General features: G+C 38.8%; 1 protein-coding gene across 1 annotated transcript in view; it reads right to left on the reverse strand.

Annotated features, from left to right (window-relative positions):
- SLC39A8 (solute carrier family 39 (zinc transporter), member 8) overlaps positions 1-18,616 on the reverse strand; it is a 118,492-nt gene that overhangs the window by 45,470 nt on the left and 54,406 nt on the right. The window contains exons 3-5 of the mRNA XM_006893091.1: positions 11,210-11,379; positions 8,822-8,944; positions 8,073-8,240 (exon numbers count right to left, since the gene is read on the reverse strand). Coding sequence (XP_006893153.1) covers positions 8,073-8,240; positions 8,822-8,944; positions 11,210-11,379 — 461 coding nt within the window. The remainder of the gene's footprint in view (positions 1-8,072; positions 8,241-8,821; positions 8,945-11,209; positions 11,380-18,616) is intronic.

Raw genomic sequence — 18,616 nt, forward strand, 5'->3', positions numbered from 1 at the left:
AGTTCTAAAACTACTTCCAGGAATGGAGAAAGAATGGTCTCTGAATTAATATTTCTGAGTTATGTAAAGGAATCACTTCATCTTGTCATAAGGCTAAGATTTCCTGAAAACATGAATTCTGCCCACACAAACGTATTATCCAAAGAACTATTAATCAATGTTTAATTAGCAACATAATTGATGAATATTTCTAGAACCGCCTGTCATGAAATTCAAGAATAATGATTATGAGTCAGTATTTGTCAAAATCATGCATATGTCTATTGTTTTCTGATGTCATCTAATCAATTCTGACCACTCAGTGGTCTTTAATGTATAACAGAAAAATCATTGTCAAGTTCGGTGCCTTCTTCACAATCATGCTATGTTTTAATTCATTATTGCAACCACTGGTGTCAGTCTTTCTCTCTGAGGATTTTTCTCTTTTGTTCATCTTTTACTTTAAGTAAGGAGCTATGATTGCCTAGCTGAGTTGCACTACCAACCCGAAGTCAAGCGGTATGAATCCATCAGCTGCTTGGGGGGGGGGAGAGGGGAAGATAGGCAATATCTACTCCTTATAATTTACTGTTTCTGAAAACCTGATGAGGCAGCTCCAACTTGACAGCAATGAACACACACACAACTTTATCAAGAATTATATCCTTTTCTTGGCATTGAGTTTTCTTGATAATATGTCCAAAGTATGAAAGAAAATCTTATCATTACATCTAAGAAGCATTCTAGCTGCATTTCTCCAAAGAAACATTTAATTGCTCAAACAGTCCAAATAATATTAAATTCTATTTGCCAATTGAAGGCACTGATTCTTCAATATACATTTCTTACCCAGTTTGTGTACACATACGTTGCTGTTGTTGTTGTTACATGCTGTAGAGTCGCCTGTGACTCATAGTAACCCTATGTACAACAGCCCTAAACCTGTTCTATCTTTTGCCAATCTTATTGTTCCCAACATGCCCATCCCCATGACCCCAGTGACTGAATCAATCCATTTCATCGAGGGTCTTCCTCTCCTGCGCTGTCGCTCCACCCTCTCAAGCATGACATTCCTCTCCAAGGACTGATGCCACCTTAAAACATGTCCAAAGTATGTCAGACAAGGCTTCAGAATCCTTGCCTCCAAGGAGCAGCTTTGTTTCACCCTCTCCAAGACAAACTTGTCTGTTCTCCTAGCAGTCCATGGTACATTGAATACTTTTCTCCAGCATCAAAGCTCAAAGGCATCAACTCTCCTTCTATCATCCCTAGTCATTATCCATCTCTCTGATACATAGCAAGTAATTGCAAAGACCAGGGCCTGGATCAGGTGCAGTTTAGTCTCCAGACAGACATCATTGTTCTTCAGTACTTTGGAGAGGTCTCTAACAGCAGACTTTCCCAATGCAATTTGTCTTTTAATTTCCTATCTGTTGGTACCAATTGTGTTGACTATAGAGCCAAGTAAACGGAATTGATGGCATACTGATTGACATATTTCAACAAACAGAAGCTGCCCTGGATGTGCCAAGTTGTGCCAAGAGATTTTGAGGACAATCACCTGGTCTACTAATTGGAAGAGATCAATATTTGTTCTCATTCCAAAGAAAGGTGATCTGACAGAGTGTGGAAACTATCAAACAGTATCATTGATATCACATGCAAGCAAGATTCTGCTGAAGATTATCCAAAAACAACCAGAACAATACATCAACAGAGAACTGCCTGAAGTGGCAATTAGAAGAGGCCATGGCACTAGGGATATTATAGCTAATGTCAGATGGATCTTGGCTGAAAGCAGAGAATACCAGAGGAATGTCTATCTATGTTTCATTGACTATACAAAGGCATTTGACTTTGACTGTGTGAATCACAACAAACTATGGTTAACTCTGAGAAGAATGGAAATCCCAGAACACTTGATTGTACTTAAGTGAAACCTATACTTGGACCAAGAGGCAGTCATCAGAACAGAGCAAGGAAACACTGCATGGTTCAAAATTAGGAAGAATATTTATCAATGATGTTTATACATATGAGGAAATTTAAAATACCATGGCTTTAGAGAGGCCTTTTTCAGCAGATTTGCCCAATGCAATTGTCATTATTGCTGTTATCAGTTGCCATTAGGTCAACTGTTACTCACAATGACCTCACATAGATCTAAACCTTGCCTGATCCCATACTGTAGTCCTCACAACCTCCACTATGCTCAAACTGGCAGTTGCAGTTACTGTGTTAATCTCCACCATTCTCAGACCCACTGTTTCAGTCACTATATCAATCCATTCTGTTGAGGATATTCTTCTTTGGCTCTCAACCTTTCCAAACACAAAGCCTTTTTTTCCTAGGGATTGGCCTGTCCTAAGTACATGTTCAAAGTATGTGAGATAATGGCTCATTTTTCTTACTTCCAAGAAATACTAATTGCAATTCTACCAACATCGATTTATTTGTTCTTTTGGCAGTCTATGATATATTCACCAAAGTCACAATTCAAAAGTGTAAATTCTTCTTCAATCTTTCTCTTTCTTTGTCCATCTTACACATGCATACATCATTTGATTTGTTTTACTGCAATGCAATATCTCATTTGATGCAATATGTTCATTAGATTTCTTTCAGTGAAATACATCAATTAATTTCTTGACTGCTGGTTTCATGGGTGTTGATTGTAGACTGAAGTAAAATCAAATCCTTGATAGCTTCAATATTTTCTGTTTAATAAGGCAACAGAAGTTTAATACATGCAGTGTTAGCCTAAAAGTCGGCTTTTTTTAGCCATTATAGTTAGCCCTCTCTGGTCTCCAGCTACCTTAACTGCAAACACATAGCCTTGCAATTATCAACTGTGAGACTAGGATAAGAGTGATAGTACTTCCTACACTGAGTAGCCAGACTTGTGTCAGCAAGACTTGCAGTGAGCAAGATTTGAGGAGAGCAAGACGTGAAGTGAACAAGACTGTGGCAGCAAGACTTGAGAGAGACTGGAGCAAGACCTGGAGAGAGTGAAACTCTGGTGGCAAGATTCTGGTGATGGTGGTGGACAGACTGTTGCATTGCTATGGAGAAACTGTGGCTAGGAGTAAGTAGGGTGACCCTGAGATAAAGGTCAGAGTAAAAGGGGTTTTTTTACTGTTCTTGCTAGATGCTTGAAGGAGAAGCTAACTTAGAAATGCTCTAAGTTAAGTCTTTCTGGATGATTTGGATTTGACTGCTGAACTGAAACCAGAGTCTGGACTAATTGGGGAATTGTACCTTGGTACTGCTGGACTAAAACTTGGACTTACATTGGGTAATATTCTTTGCCTCTCTCACTCTCCAGTTTACTTCCCTAATAAACCTCATTCTCGGTACCACAACTGTGAGTTAACAATGAATAAACAAACTTCTTGCTGCTGTTGTGGCTCTGGAGGCACCATGGGGCTGGGGTGCTCTGGGCTGGTAAGGAGCTATGCTATTCTTACTCCCTATGGAGAGACATTCATGGCCCTATGCCTCCATGTACCATTTTTTGCTCTTTAGACAATGCACAATGGAAGGATGATTTTTAACTATCACTCTCTATGTTCACGCTGCTATATCCATGTTTTGAATTATATAATCAGAAAGCAGTATCAAAAAGAAAGGGAGGAAACTAATATGTTTTGGCTGAATTATCTTCCTCCGTACAAAGCTAGATATTTATAACCTTAAGAATTTAATGTCGGGAGATCCAAGATGGTGGTGGAGGCAGAGACAGCGTGGTGAGCTGCAGGAGCAGCAAACCACTTAAAGCAGGGCCATTATGGCCTTCCACAGACTTCGGCTTATTGATAATTGAACACTTAAACATTGATGACTGGCCCTCAGTGAAAATCGAGGCTCAACAACAGGAATTCAAGGATTCCCAAAGAGAAATGGGTGAGTCTCGTGGCTCCCAAGCCCCCTGCAGAGCCCTCGCCGAACCGCACAGCCGCTGCAGCTCCATGAGGCTTCCACAGCCAGAACAAATGGATTCCCTCACCCAGGATGGATGCTGGTCACCGGCCCTCCTCAAGACTGGTACAGTGAAGACACCACATTGCTGCAAGATGGACTTGGTCTGGAGAGAATTCTTGGAGCCAGGATGGCAGCTGTGGGGGAATCAGGCACTCGCCAGCCGCCCGCACAAAAGGGGCCACACACCAGCCGAGCACCCGTGAGGCAGGGTGGGGGGGGCGCACCCCCAACTGCCGCCCACACTGGGGGGGCCGCGTGCCTCCCACAGGCCTCCTGCGCTGTGGGGGGGCGCCCCACTGGCCACTTGCATAGGAGGTGGGGGATGGGATGCATGACCACCATCTGCAGGTTTGGGTCTCCTTGGACAGGCCAAAGAAGATGATTACCTATGCATTGGACAGGCCAAAGAAGATTACCGATGCATTGGATAGGCCAAAGAAGATGATTACCTATGCAATGGATTGCTGAAAGTCACTGTGAGTCTGATGACCTTAACAGTGGCAGCATGCACAAGAGGACCGACATCCTAAATGCACCACATATTTTGTTCTGTTGAATGCTTCTGCCAAAAGATGGTTAGACCTGGGGGGAGTCTGTTCACAATTCTCAGGTTCCCTTTATCATATATAAAGGGGGAGGGCAGTGACACCTACTTCAAAATATAATATGACCACTTATGGGGGGGTAAAAGTGGCAGTGCTGGAATTGGAAACACTATCCCTGACCACAGAGTTTTTAGTCAGGCAAGGGGACCAGACCGGGGTAGGGGCAATTGGAGGGGGAGTATACCAGCCAGATCCTGGGGGGTGTTGCCCTGCTCGGGATGGGCTGCCCTCGGCCCCGGGCTCGGAGCAAGCCATCGTGGCCCTCTGCCCAGGGCGGGCTGCCCTCGGCCCCTGGCTCAGGGCGAGCCATTGCGGCCCTCTACCTGGGGCAGACTGCCCTCGGCCCTCTGCCCGGGGCGGGCTGCCCTCGGCCCCCGGCTCGGGGCGAGCCACTGCGGCCCTCTGCCCAGAGCAGGCTGCCCTCGGCCCTCTGCCCGGGGCGGGCTGCCCTCAGCCCTCGGCTCGGGGTGAGCCGTCGCGGCCCTCAGGGCGAACTCCTCAGTCCCCAGTTTGTGCCATTGTCCCCAGACTGACCCCTGGGTGGGGAAGGAGGGAAAAATGTTACCTAGGCCACCTTCTGCCACCCTCCCCCCAAGTAAACCTGAAAGCAACACCCCCAAAACCCTTCTATTTGTAACTCACAATTTTGTTCTCTCTAGGTTTGCTCCCTTTCCTACAGGTAACCTTAACTCTGAGTTTTACTCCAGAATTGACCCTGAACCCAGTGCCAGTGACAAAAAGGAAATACAACTGACAGCTAAGGAAGCAAAGGAGGATGGAGCCTCTGGGTTCAACCAGCCATCCCCACTGGACCCACCTGGGAAAACACTTTGCAGTCCAGAGGGGAACAAATGACAGGAAAATATCTTCTAACAGAGCAAGAAGGCAAGCAGCTTTAACCCAAGACAACCAGTAAGGTAATAGAGTGTCCTCCTTTCCCCCCTTTACATCTACGCCCCTGCTCAGCATGAAGAAGGCAGAGAGTCGGCATCCAATTCCCAAATCAATAAGACAGTTGGTTTAATTACCATTGGGAAATGCTTGTCATTCCTCTGTAGTATCCGGTCCCCTCTGGACCCTCATCATTTCCTTCACCTGCTCCCCCCACAGACCAAGCTGTGCAGCTCTGCAACTGCATCCTGGCCCATCCTCACCCTTCTGCCCCCAACCCTCACCTCCTTGTACCACCAATATGTTTTTCCCAATAAAAAAAAGAAGGAAGAATTTAATGTCATCATTGGTTTCTAATAAAGCAGTGATATGTGGCAATGAATATGCAGTGATAAAGGAGTATAGTAAAATATAGGAAAGCACAGGCTAGAGCTTCAGATGTACTCAATATGAATTAAAGCTTTACCACTTATAAACTATGTGCCCTTGGGTTTGTTACTTAATCATTGAATGCTCTCCTTATGATGACAGTTTTGGCTTTTTGTTGTTAGGTGCCACCAAGATGAGTACACCTCAGAGCTACCCTATGAACAGATCTAAACCCAGTCCTATTCTGTGTCATCCTCATCATCTCTGACACATTTGAACCCATTGTTGCTGTCACTGTGTCAATCCAACTCATTGAGGATCTTTCCTTCTTTCACTGAACCTCCACTTTTTCAAGTAAATGTCCTTTTTCAAGGAGTGTCCCTTAATTCATTATGAGGTAAAAATTAGGTAATAATCTAACATAGCAAGCAAATTTTTTAATACATGAGTATTTTTAAAACTTTTGCTAAAATTATTATAAGACATTATCTTATTGAACATTTCCATATTCTTTATAAAATCTTGGCTGAAGGCACCATTTATTATATTATATAAAATAGATTCCTTAATCATATAGGGAGAATTATATAACCAATTACATTTTAGTTCCAGAAAGAAATCAAAGTAATTTACCATAATAATTTTTGTTCTGCCTTTTCTAAAGCAACTTTTTGTTTTGAGTTTATTTTTACATTTCTTCTTTCATTTTGTGTTTAACTTCATAACTTATGGTTCTGCCTTTTCCAACAGAATGACCATACAGAAGCTATTTACAATTTAAAGCTTCACTTTCTTCATCTTTTAAATGGGCATTGTTGCGGACATCAAATACACTATCATCTCAGTATTTCCTTCTTAATACCTATTCTTTTGCTTTAGCTATAATCTCTTGAGAGCCATAATTTGAGGCCTAATCTTCTAATCATGTACGATTTGTTTAGAAGAGGGCATCTAATTCAAGTTGGGCCAGGAAGACTCTTGAGAAATTTTAAATTTAGTACTGAAAGTCAGGCCAATTTCCTTCCAGTAGCTGAGATAAGAAGACAAAAATTTCAGGATGTTTTTCATTTATGAGTCAGTCCTTATGAAAGAAAAGAATGACGTGAAGATCCAGGAAGGGGGAAGAGAAAGATTCTTAATGGTTGTAATGGTTCCTCAGGTCTACCTATTCCCATAGTTTGCCTGTCACATAAGATGACCGGTATCCTTCAAAAAAAATGCCCTTTTAGAAAACTGTTTAGAAGGGATATATGATTGGGTAGTATTGTCATGACAGGAGTCCAGAATGAAGGCTGCACAGTGGAATGGACTTGGGGGAAGGGATTGCATAACAATGAAAGAGTTCTTTTACTTTTCAAGCAGAAGAGTGAACTGTGGGTTAGGGGGTGGACAGGGAGAAAAGTGCAGCAATGAATGAATAGAAACCCTAAGTATCTGTAAACTTTCATTAAAGTTAATTAAAAAAAAGGTAGGTTGGGAGAAAAAATATCCTTTTAAAGTAATTTAAGTTATATTTCTATAATTTAAAACTAAAATCATTTAGAATGATTTTAGTTTTACAAGCGCTTCTGAATGTTTGTTATAAAAAAGTAAATGAGGTAAAATAATCAACTGCTTAGCATATGAAACAAATAAAACTCACTGCCATTCAATTGATTACAACTCAAACTGACCCAATAAGACCCTATGAGGCCTTCAAAGTTGTGAAACTTTAAGAAGCAAACTAAATGATTGCTGTAACTACTGTTCATCAAAGCTCCTCTTCACACACCACGTGGCATATCATATTTGCTCAAAGAAATTATACATTTTAATAAATTATAGTATTTAAAGATAGGAGTATAAATTCAAAATAATTTAACTGGTATAATTGCAATGGCTTATAAATCATCCTTATTCTGACAATTTTAAAATCACCTAAAAGGATTCTTTGATTGTTTAAATAGCAAACTATAAAAAAATTGTATTAATTTATTGTGATTCATAACACTGTGCAAATATAAGTGAGATATTATTCAATGGTTAAATATTCTTAGAAAATAATGAATCCACAGGTCCAGCAATCCACAATGTCTTTGTTGAATAGGAATATAGCAGAGGTAGGCAGGAAAGTTTATATTTAGGTTATGTACCTCATAAACTTGATATTTATATGTAAAAAACAGTAGGTTAGCCACACTTACAGCAGTCTTCACATAGTATAAAACATGTGAGACAATAAATAAAGAATAATTGGAATCCACATACCTGTAGAGATACTACATTGACATTGTCAAAATGGATGTGTCCATTCGGTTCTGTGACAGCAGGATTCGCATAGCATGTCACACCATTCATGGCAGGTAACGTTTTGGGTTGGTGAGTCTTTTCTTGAGAAGGACCAAAGTCATCATTGGAAAAGTGGACATGATCATTCTACATGGGAAAAATAGAACAGAAGCAGAAGTTGTGAGATGATTCAATCAGACAAGAAAATTCAGTTCATTTTTATTTGTGAGAGAAAATGTTATGTCTATTCTATATTTATTCAATGTAATCTTTTTAGATGTCTAAAATGTCTCCAGTTTTAAACATATTCTTATTTACTAAATTCAGTTCTTTTTTATATTAGGGTAAACAGTTTATTATTTTGACAACTATTAATGGAATAAAAATTATGCACATTTGCAATTTTATGTTCAATGGTGGTTATTTGTTTAAAATTCTACACTTTTCATAAAGTTCATAGTAAGTCTCCATTGGCTTTCTGAGACAATACATCCTTACAGGAGGAGATTGTTCACATATTTCCTTCAAAGTAGCTCATTAATCCAAACTATCACCCTCAGTACCCTCCACATTATTATGCCACCATTATTTTGACTCTTTTCTTTCTCCTCATATTAAAAAAATTATTAAAAAGACTTTAATATCCTTCTAAGAATATGTTTATGTCTTATTTGCCTATATAAAATAACTTTTATTAGTAAAATAATAAATATATTAAGCCTATTTACATGACCGTATGTCTTCAGTAGCATCTTAAGCATTCTTTCGACAAAGAAAAGTATATAAAATCCACCAAACACAGCAACTGCTTTCTCAACATAGTTGTCAACTTTGGGATTGAATCCAAATGCCTAAAAAGGAGAGAGATAATTAAACTAAAATAATTTAATTTGATTTCTGAAAAATAACACCATATTTTCTCAATATACATTTTTATCAAAGCTCTAAACCCATCTTTGTATCCAAGTAATACTGAGAGTTTAACCTGCTAAAATGAGAAAACAAAAATCTCTGAAATTTAAATAGCAAAGTTCTAAGTATAGCAAATGAATCTTATTAATCAGCAAAAGCTCTACTAAATAAAGTCACCAAAGAACCGTACAATATCCTACTGGTAGCATCTATAGAAAATACCTTGAAAAGCAAATATTTAGCAGTAAACAACCCTGATTCACTTTTTAGAGGATGTTATCAGGTCTACACAATGAACAAAAATGAGATGCTGATAATACACTTTTTATAAAAGCAATTCATTTGCATGTCATACCCAAAGTCAAATTTTTAGCATAAATATAGTAGGCCCTTTGAATTACTATTTTTTTTTTTAAAAAAAAAAGTATCTCTTAGACCTACTGAATCCTGATGAGCCCTAAAGAGAGAAATAAGAATAAAATAAATTTAAAAAATTGAGAGTACAATCTAATATACACATACAATGATCAAATCTATAAAGGATACAATGGAAAGAGTTTGGGGTTATAATAAATGGAGTTATATTGAGTTGAGATATCCCCAACAGACAAGAAATATACATTTAATATAAACAAAACAATAGAATAGCATGTAAAAAGTCACAACTTTGGGCCATCTCACACATTGCAAATCTCTTCAGAACAGCAGTCTGATATAGAGCCTGCCTGGGTTTTTGTTCTGTTTTCCTCTGGTTAGATCACACAATTAGATCTTTCTTTGAGTGAGTTTTGTCTTCACACAGTGTAAAAATAGAATAAAAATATCTACTACATACATTTAACACAGATGTTGGAAATAAAATTAAGTAACAAAAGGAAATTAAATTTTGCCCACCACACCAACCCTCTCAAAAAAAAAATACACAGAAAGGGTGAGAAGATAACTCAGCACTGGAATTGGAAACTCACGGTAACAATGGTCTTTCATTGCTTATGCAATTCTGTGATAACTTCCATAATTCGTTTATTATCACAGGAAGGAAAAAAAATCCAGAAATGCTTACAAAGAGGTTTCTTATTCCCCCGCCCCCGGAGATACTTGCAACAAAATAATAACTTCAAAATTATAGATATAAAATCTCCAGTCCATATTCAATATAATTTTAAATTAATTTGACCCATAAGACAAATAGTATATATAAATATTTACATGCATATGTATTTACATTCATATTGATTCTATGTCTAATGTATGAAATATGGGCATTCAAATCAGAATAATTTTATGGTAGTCTCAGCTTTGTTACCAGCTTACTGTATGACTTACAGCAAGTCATTAAAACCTTACATACTTCAATACTTTTTCATCTCTAAGACAAAGAGTTTGTAGTAGATGTTCTCTTAGACCTTTTCTGTATCAAATAATTAACAATAATAATAATAAGGGCCATATCTAAGAAACCGTATGCCCATTTTCATGCACAGCTATGAAAACCAAGAAAATTTAGTTCTAATTTCTAAAAACAGTAAAATAAGGTTTGTATTCCCTTTTTGAAATGTTATTCTCTCTTGATTCAGGGTTTGTCCCTCCATCTTTAAGTATGCATGGGGGCAGGAAGATACTGTCCATGGGCACATGTATTTTTCTAAGTATTGACTCACAGCTCTCCCTCCAGTGGATTTTCAGAGGCTCACACAGGAGGAAATTATCCATTTTTACCCTGTGGAGCCAGTAGTAGATTCAGACAGCGTGTAGTTAAGGAGGCAGCATAATTCTGTATTTACTAGGCCATAGCTCTAATAAATAAAGAAATTTTGTGGTATAACATCAGTAAATTTTGTGCTACATCACAGTAAAATTTGTATCCTCTTTAAAAATTAAATATATAAGTAAACAATGAAACAGCATGTAGAGAAAATTATTTCCCAAGTGCAAACTGGATTAAAGTTTGACAGCATTCCAAGGTGTCCCTGAGCTGTCTGATCATATACTGGGGGCTGGCCTTCTCAAATGCTAATTTTTTTCTTCGACACTGATATCCACTGCAGTTTGGGACAAGCTTTTATATTCACTGTGATTCACTGTTCTTTTATTCAAAACACTATAAAGTATATCATAAAGCGTTATGAAAATTACATATCTAAAAATGTTTAAGGCACTAGGACATTTTAAAAAGCAAAAACCACAGAAACAAATAGTCTTACCTCTGGGATAAGCTGAAAGATGGCATTTGAAAACAGAGTCCCAATAGCTAACCCTACAAAATAAGTCAAAATCTTCGGGAAATATGGTTTCTTTATCATTGGAGTCAAAATCAGTCCAAGAAGAGATGCCAGATTGATAATTGTCACTGACAGGAATCCATATCCCCAAACTACAGGACGGAAGGAAAAAGAAAACAGACATTAACCAACTCAATTGTCATACCATGAAGTTTTCTGCTTTAAGTTTGAAACAAATATCTTCCTTAAAAGCATGAAGCTGATCTCTTCCACAAAATAACATTTTATCTCTAAGAATAATAAAGAAAATGAAGAACCTAAACACTGCATAATAAAAATTAATAATAATACTGACTCTAGGGAGCTCTGGTGGCTTAGTTGTAAAGAATAGCACTGCCGACCCAAAGTTACATGGTTCAAATCCACCAGCTGCTCTGTGGAAGAAAGAGCAGCAATCTTCTCTTGTGTGATTTACTGCCTCTGAAAACCTGGTGGAGGGTCAGCTATGGGTCAGTTCTGTCTCAATGGTACATAACAAGCACAACATCAATGCTTTAATAGACTCTAAATCATCATTGTGGAATCAAAGAAAGTGAAAGCTGAAATATTGACAAGCAGTTTGAGGCCAAAGTTTCCAGATTACATTCAGCCATCTAATTCCATCTTAACCCAAGATCTTGTCTTTTAAGGACATATATACAGAGATAGTATGAGTTTTAAGAGGGTTTAGCATGAAAAGTGGGAGGTGGAGAAGGAATAGGTTGGGTTTTTTTTGTTAGCTATGTCAAGTATTACAGTGACATTATGAATAATAGATCTGAACCTTATCCTATCCTGTGCCAACCTCACAATCTCTGACACACTGAAGCCCTTTGCTGTGATTCCTGTGTCACCCCACCTAGCTGAAGGTCTTCCTCTCCTTTATTGTCTCTCAACCTTTCCAAGCATGATGTCCCTCTCCAAGGAATAGCCTCTCCTAGAAAAATGCCCAAAATATGTAACAGAAAGTTTTATCATCTTTGCCTCCAAGGAGCACTCTGGCTGCACCTTTGTCCCAGATGGATGGGTTATCTTCAAAGTTTGACTTAATCACTTCTCTGTGCAGGCCTGTGCAGAACACCTCCTGGGGAAAAGTAGCACCTTAGCTCCCACCTGGAACTTTAGTCACTTCAGTGCAATGAACACTCAAGAAGTGAGCACGTAGGGGCAAGCAGGTGTGCATATACCATGCAGGTCACACTATCAATCTCAGACTAAAGCACAAATACCTTAAGCAGAGGAGACCCTGGTGATAGAAATCTTACATCTCTCTAGTCCTAGGATCTGATACTCCATTGGTGCTTAATAAATACTGCACTGAATGAAATGAAATGCATTCTTCAGCAAGTGCCATGTATAAAATTTTGCTTTGGAATTCTACTACCCTGTCATCTGTATTTCTATTTTAATCTCTCTTTCCTATCCTTCTGCTGTGTTCTCTCCTCCTCCTCCTCCTCCTCCTCCTTCTTCTTCTTCCTCCTCCTCCTTTCTCTCTCTCTCTCTCTCTCTCTCTCTCTCTCTCTCTCTCTCTCTCTCTCACTTCAATACTGCAATAAAATTGATTCTGATCCAAAATGTTCAAAAGCAATGATGTCAGTTTAAAGACTAAGGTGAACCTTATCCACACCATAATCTTCTTGATTACTTGTTTTGAACTTGAAAGTCGAATAACAAAAAAAAAGGATGATAGAAAAATCAATGCATTTGAGTTGTAGTTGGAGAAGAGTACTAAATATCTCATGGACTGCCTCAAGTACAAATACTGGAAGCAAGAAAACTTCATCTCACATACTTTGGGAATGTTGTTAGGAGGGGCCCATCTTTGGAAAAGGGCATCATGCTTAGGAAGGTGAAGGGTCAGTAAAAGAGGGGGAAACCCTCAACAAAACAAGACTGACACATTCACTGTGGGCTTGAGTATGTCAGAGACGGACCAGATGGCACAGGGTTCAGATCCACTGTTCACAGGATTGCTATGAGTCCTGGTCAGCTTAATGACACTTAACAACAAAAACAGCATGGTAGCCCCAAATGTGTCAGAGTAGAACTGGATTCCATAAAGTTTTCAGTGGATGGATTTTTCTGATACAAGTCATCAAGCCTTTCCTCTGAAGTAGCCTTGAAGTTGACTTCTGAGTAGACTTCAGCTTCAAATCTTATGGTTGAAAGCCAATTACGTTAACCATTTACATCACTCAAGGATTGTCTCATTATCACAAAGGATCTGACATACAATGAAAAGGCAAGTGAAACCTACTAAGTGAATCCAGAACTACTGCCTATGGTAATACAGACTAAGACATAATGTAGATTCAGGGGTTATCAGACATGTAGCCTTCCTGTGACCAAACACAAAAAGCACAATATGGAAAGTTAGAAAGCTACCTCTGCATTGCCACTGCTTTAAAATATGCTGAAAATAGTCTTAGAGCCATTTTTCTTATTAGTACTGATAGTGTTATGTACTAGTAATAACTAATGTGAAATGAGTGTAGGCACTATGTAAAGCAATTGAAAGGTAATATTTCTCTTGATCCTTATAAAACCCTGTGAGTTAAAATCTACTATTACCTGTTCCCTGTGAGGAAGCCAAAGCAGACGGAACTAAAAATCACACAGACAACTGTACTTTGAACCCAAACTGTCTTGCTCCAGCGCCTACATTATAAACAATACATTTTATTACTCTGTAGAACGAATCTAACTGCTAAAAAAGGCCAGCATACTTAAAAAAAAAACCACAAAAAACCAAAACCAAACCACTAAACATTTTATTCTAAACGTTTTATACTCATGAATCCAACATTTCTCACCACTATTCTTGTCATTCTTGTCTGAAAGTCCCTCTACAGGGAAACAAATTTAGCAAATGCCTATAGAATCCAGGATGTTGACTAAACTACTGATTCCTGACAACAAAGAATTTGTGATTTGGCTTGGGTATCCAGGAAACACACACACACACACACACATCAATACAATGTAGCACACACTAAGTAATAAGTGAACAGCACAGATAATAAATATTATTATGTAGCCACAAGAGTGATTTTATCTTCTCTAGACATTTTTGGTCAGTTCCAAATGCCTGGTCATGACCAAGTTATCCATTAGTCCATGTCATTATTCTTTCTTATTACCTTCTCACTAAAACAATGTAACACTTTCTCCTCTAATGTTCAACTTCATTTTCAATCCTGTATATCCTTCATTGTATATCTACATGTGATTTCTCTTTATACAAACACTGTTGCTTTGTTGTTAAGTAAGAATCAACTTAAGTTGTTAAGAACCAACTTTGTTGTTAAGTAAGAACACTCCAACAGGGTTTCAGAAGCTGTAAATTGCATGGAAGGAAATTGTCCATCCTTCTCCCATGGAGCAACTAGTGGATTTGAACCTAATGCTTTTAGAATTGCAGTGTAGACTAGGCCACTAGAGTTCCCTAATCAGCTTCTGATTTCTCTTTGTAAAAACTCTGTTGTTGTTGTTGTTGTTATGTGCCGTCTAGTCGCCTGCAACTCATAGCGACCCTATGTACAATAGCCCTAAACTCCGCTCTGTCCTGTGCCAATTGCACTGTCTCTGACACTCCCATCCCAATTATCCCAGTCACTGAATCAATCCACCTCATAGAGAGCCTTCCTCTCCTGCGCCTTCCCTCCACCCTCCCAAGCATGATGTTCTTCTATAAGGACCGGTCTCTCCTCACAACATGTCCAAAGTAAGTTAGACGGATCCTCAGAATCCTTGCCTCCAAGGAGCCTCCCGGTTTAACCCTCTCCAGGACAAATCTGTTCGTTTTCCTAGCAGTCCATGGTATTCTCAATATTCTTCTCCAGCACCACAGCTCAAAGGCATCATTTCTCCTTCTATCCTCCTTGGTCATTGTCCAACTCTCTGATGAATAGCAGGTGATTGCGAAGACCATGGCCTGTATCAGACGCACCTTAGTCTCCAGAGAGACACCACTGCTCTTCAGCACTTTGGAGAGGTCCTTAACAGCAGACTTTCCCATGGCAATGTGCCTTTTAATTTCCTGGCTGCTGGTGCCAAGACTGTTGACTATGGAGCCAAGCAAACTAAACCTGTGTACAATCTCAATCTCTTCACCATCCATCCTGATGCTGCCAATTGGTCCAGTGGTGAGAATCTTTGTCTTCTTGACATTGAGCCTCAATCCATATTGTAGGCTGCAGTCCTTGACACTCTGCAGCAGGTGCTTCAGGTCCTCCTCAGTTTCAGCAAGCAGGGTTGTGTCATCTGCATAACGCAGATTGCTGATAAATCGTCCACCAATCTTGACCCCACATTTCTCCTCATAGAGCCCAGCCTCCCGGATAATCTGTTCTGCATATAGGTTGAAAAGGTATGGAGATAGGATGCATCCCTGGCGTACGCCCTTCCCAATTTTGAACCATACAGTGTTCCCTTGCTCTGTTCTGACGACTGCCTCCTGGTCCAAGTATAAGTTTCGCATTAGAACGATCAAGTGTTCTGGGATTCCCATTCTTCTCAGAGTCAGCCACAGTTTGTTATGATCTACACAGTCAAATGCCTCTAGTTTACAAAAATTCAAATATTTATATCAATCTCTTTATGCAGGCAATGTATACACACTTGAAACTAAAATTTAAAAATATAGTCATTTTTTAGTATCAAAAAACTAAAGCCATGTATATATATCTTGATTTATTATCCTCCTTCATCATCTCCACAGATATCAGAAACAACAGGATCAATTTTTATTCCCCATTCTCTCTCAGTCAATTCCTACAGATTAGTGGCCAGGACCTATCATTTCTGCCTTAGAGATTTCTCTTTATTTCCAGCTTTTCTAACTTCATTGTGTCTAGTTCAGACCCTTATCATCTCTCAGTCCTTCCTCTGACTCATTGACAGCTTTCATCATTTCTTTCTCCCCTTGATTAACATGACCACTAAACTTACTAATGCATAACACAAACTTGATAATCTCATACCTCTCTTTGAAACCACTCTTCAAAAACTAAGTCCCACACAGACTCCCCAGTTTTTATGCTCCCCTATCCCCAAGCATAGCCTTTATCCTGACACTGTGCTTTCCAAACATCACTGACTTTGCATTGCAGCTCTCTGTTCGAAAACACTTTTACAACTCCATTGCCTAAAAAATGTATATGATGTGTATGTGGATCACAAAGTTAACTTAAATATTTCCTCGCTGAAGCTTTCCCATTTCAATAGGATTCCTATAACTCTATGGATGGAAACAATCCTTCCATTTACCATTTTTGTGTGCCACAATGTTTTTCTTACTTAATGTTTGTATCACATAGAAGATATTCAAGAATAGAGACTTTTATTCATACACAGTTCTTATCAAATTATCAGGCAAATAAGGCATGTTTTGATGAATGAATTAAGGAAAGAGAAATGTGGCATCAGGATTGGAGGAAGACTCATCAACAATCTGCGTTATGCAACTGACACAACCCTGCTTGTTGAAATTGAAGAGGACCTGAGGCGTTTGCTGCAGAAGGTCAAGGACTGCAGCCTTCAATATGAGCTGAAACTCAACATCAAGAAAACAAAGATTCTCACCACTGCACCAATTAGCAGCATCAGGATGGATGGTGAAGAGATTGAGACTGTTAACAGCTTTAGTTTGTTTGGCTCCACAATCAACACTCTTGTTACCAGAAACCAGGAAAACAAAAGACGAACTGCATTGAGCAAGTCTGTGGTCAGAGACCTCTCTAAAGTACTAAAGAGCAATAATGTCAGTCTGGAGACTAACATGTGCCTGATCCAGGCCATAGTCTTTGCAATTATTTGCTATGCATCAGAAAGCTGGACAATGAGTAGGGATGACAGAAGGAGAACTAATGCCTTTGTGCTGTGATGCTGGAGAAGAGGATTGAATATGTCATGGACTGCTAGGAGAACAAACAGATTCATCTGAGAGAGGGTGAAACCAGGCTGCTCCTTGGAGGCAAGGATTCTGAAGTTTCGTCTGACATATTTTGGACACATTGCAAGGCGGGACCAGTCCTTGGGGATCGACATCATGTTTGGGAATGTGGAGGGACAGTGCAGGAGAGGAAGACTCTCAATGAGATAGATTGATTCAGTGACTGGTGTAACATAGGTAGATGTGTCAGAGATAAGACTGGCACAGGATAGAGCAGAGTTTAGGGCTGTTGTACATAGGGTAGCTGTGAGTCACAGGCAACTCAATGGCAAATAACAACAACATTTTAAGGTGTAACTAAAAAAACTGTCAGTGAAAATACTTGCTAATTCAACTGTTAATTTGGTCTCTCTAACCTTTCTTGCTGCTGTACACATTTATCAGAATCACTCGAACTGTTGAAATGCAAATCAACACACTCTAGTCATACTGCACAGTTTTTCCTTCTTGTTATTAAGAAATACATTCATCAAGAATAAATTGAAATTAAAATATCATTGGTTAGATGGTAGATGATAGATAGAGATTTAGATATCCATTTAGATTTATATATACACACACACAGCGTTCCCTCTAATACTCTGTTTCAAGCAGAACTCTTTCTCTTTATCTCTAATTAGTGATTGTGAAAGATTTTGTTAATTTTTTTCAGGATGTGTTAATAGCAAGAGCGAACATTTTCTAAATGATCATTATGTGTTAAGTTTTTCAATTCTAGAAATAGCCCTATGAGATGGACACAACTAGGTAAGCTTCAAATTCTACCTTGGCCCGCTCTAATTGAGTGGTTGTTCAAAATGTGGTTAATGGAGTAATGGAGTGAGCTCTTGAATCAAGTCATTTGTGTTCAAATCGAGCTTTTTCCTTTATTAGCATTCTAGCTTTGTTCCTTGAATTTACTAAATTTCAAATATGTTCCTTAATAAAGTGAAAAGCAACAGAGCTTCTACAAAAACTGTAAAAAACCCAGTTAGTGCAGTTCCTACAATACAGTAAACTTTCATTAGATTTTGAGTAGTATATGTATAGTATATGTAGTATATCCAAATATTTCTCATACATAGAAAGAAATGCTACAATATCAATGTTGTTGTTGTTGTTGTTGTTATGTACCACAGATTTGGAGCTGACCCATAGCTGACCACAGAGCTAACCCTCTGCGGATTTTCAGAGGCAATTAATTGCACAGGAGGAGACTACCTATTCTTCTCCTGCAGAGCAGCTGGTAGCCTTGAACCATGTGCCTTCAGGATTGCAGCTCAGCTTCTTGCCATTAGGCCACCAGAGCTTTGCCCAATATGAATAGAACCTTGAAAACACTATGCTTAATGATTAAAAGTAAATCACAAAACGGCAAATATTTTATAATGTCACTAAAATAAATTACATAGGAAAAG

This window comes from Elephantulus edwardii, unplaced genomic scaffold (genome assembly GCF_000299155.1).
Source record: "Elephantulus edwardii isolate Elephantulus edwardi_28Jun2011 unplaced genomic scaffold, EleEdw1.0 scaffold00122, whole genome shotgun sequence".
NCBI classification, from domain to species: domain Eukaryota; kingdom Metazoa; phylum Chordata; class Mammalia; order Macroscelidea; family Macroscelididae; genus Elephantulus; species Elephantulus edwardii.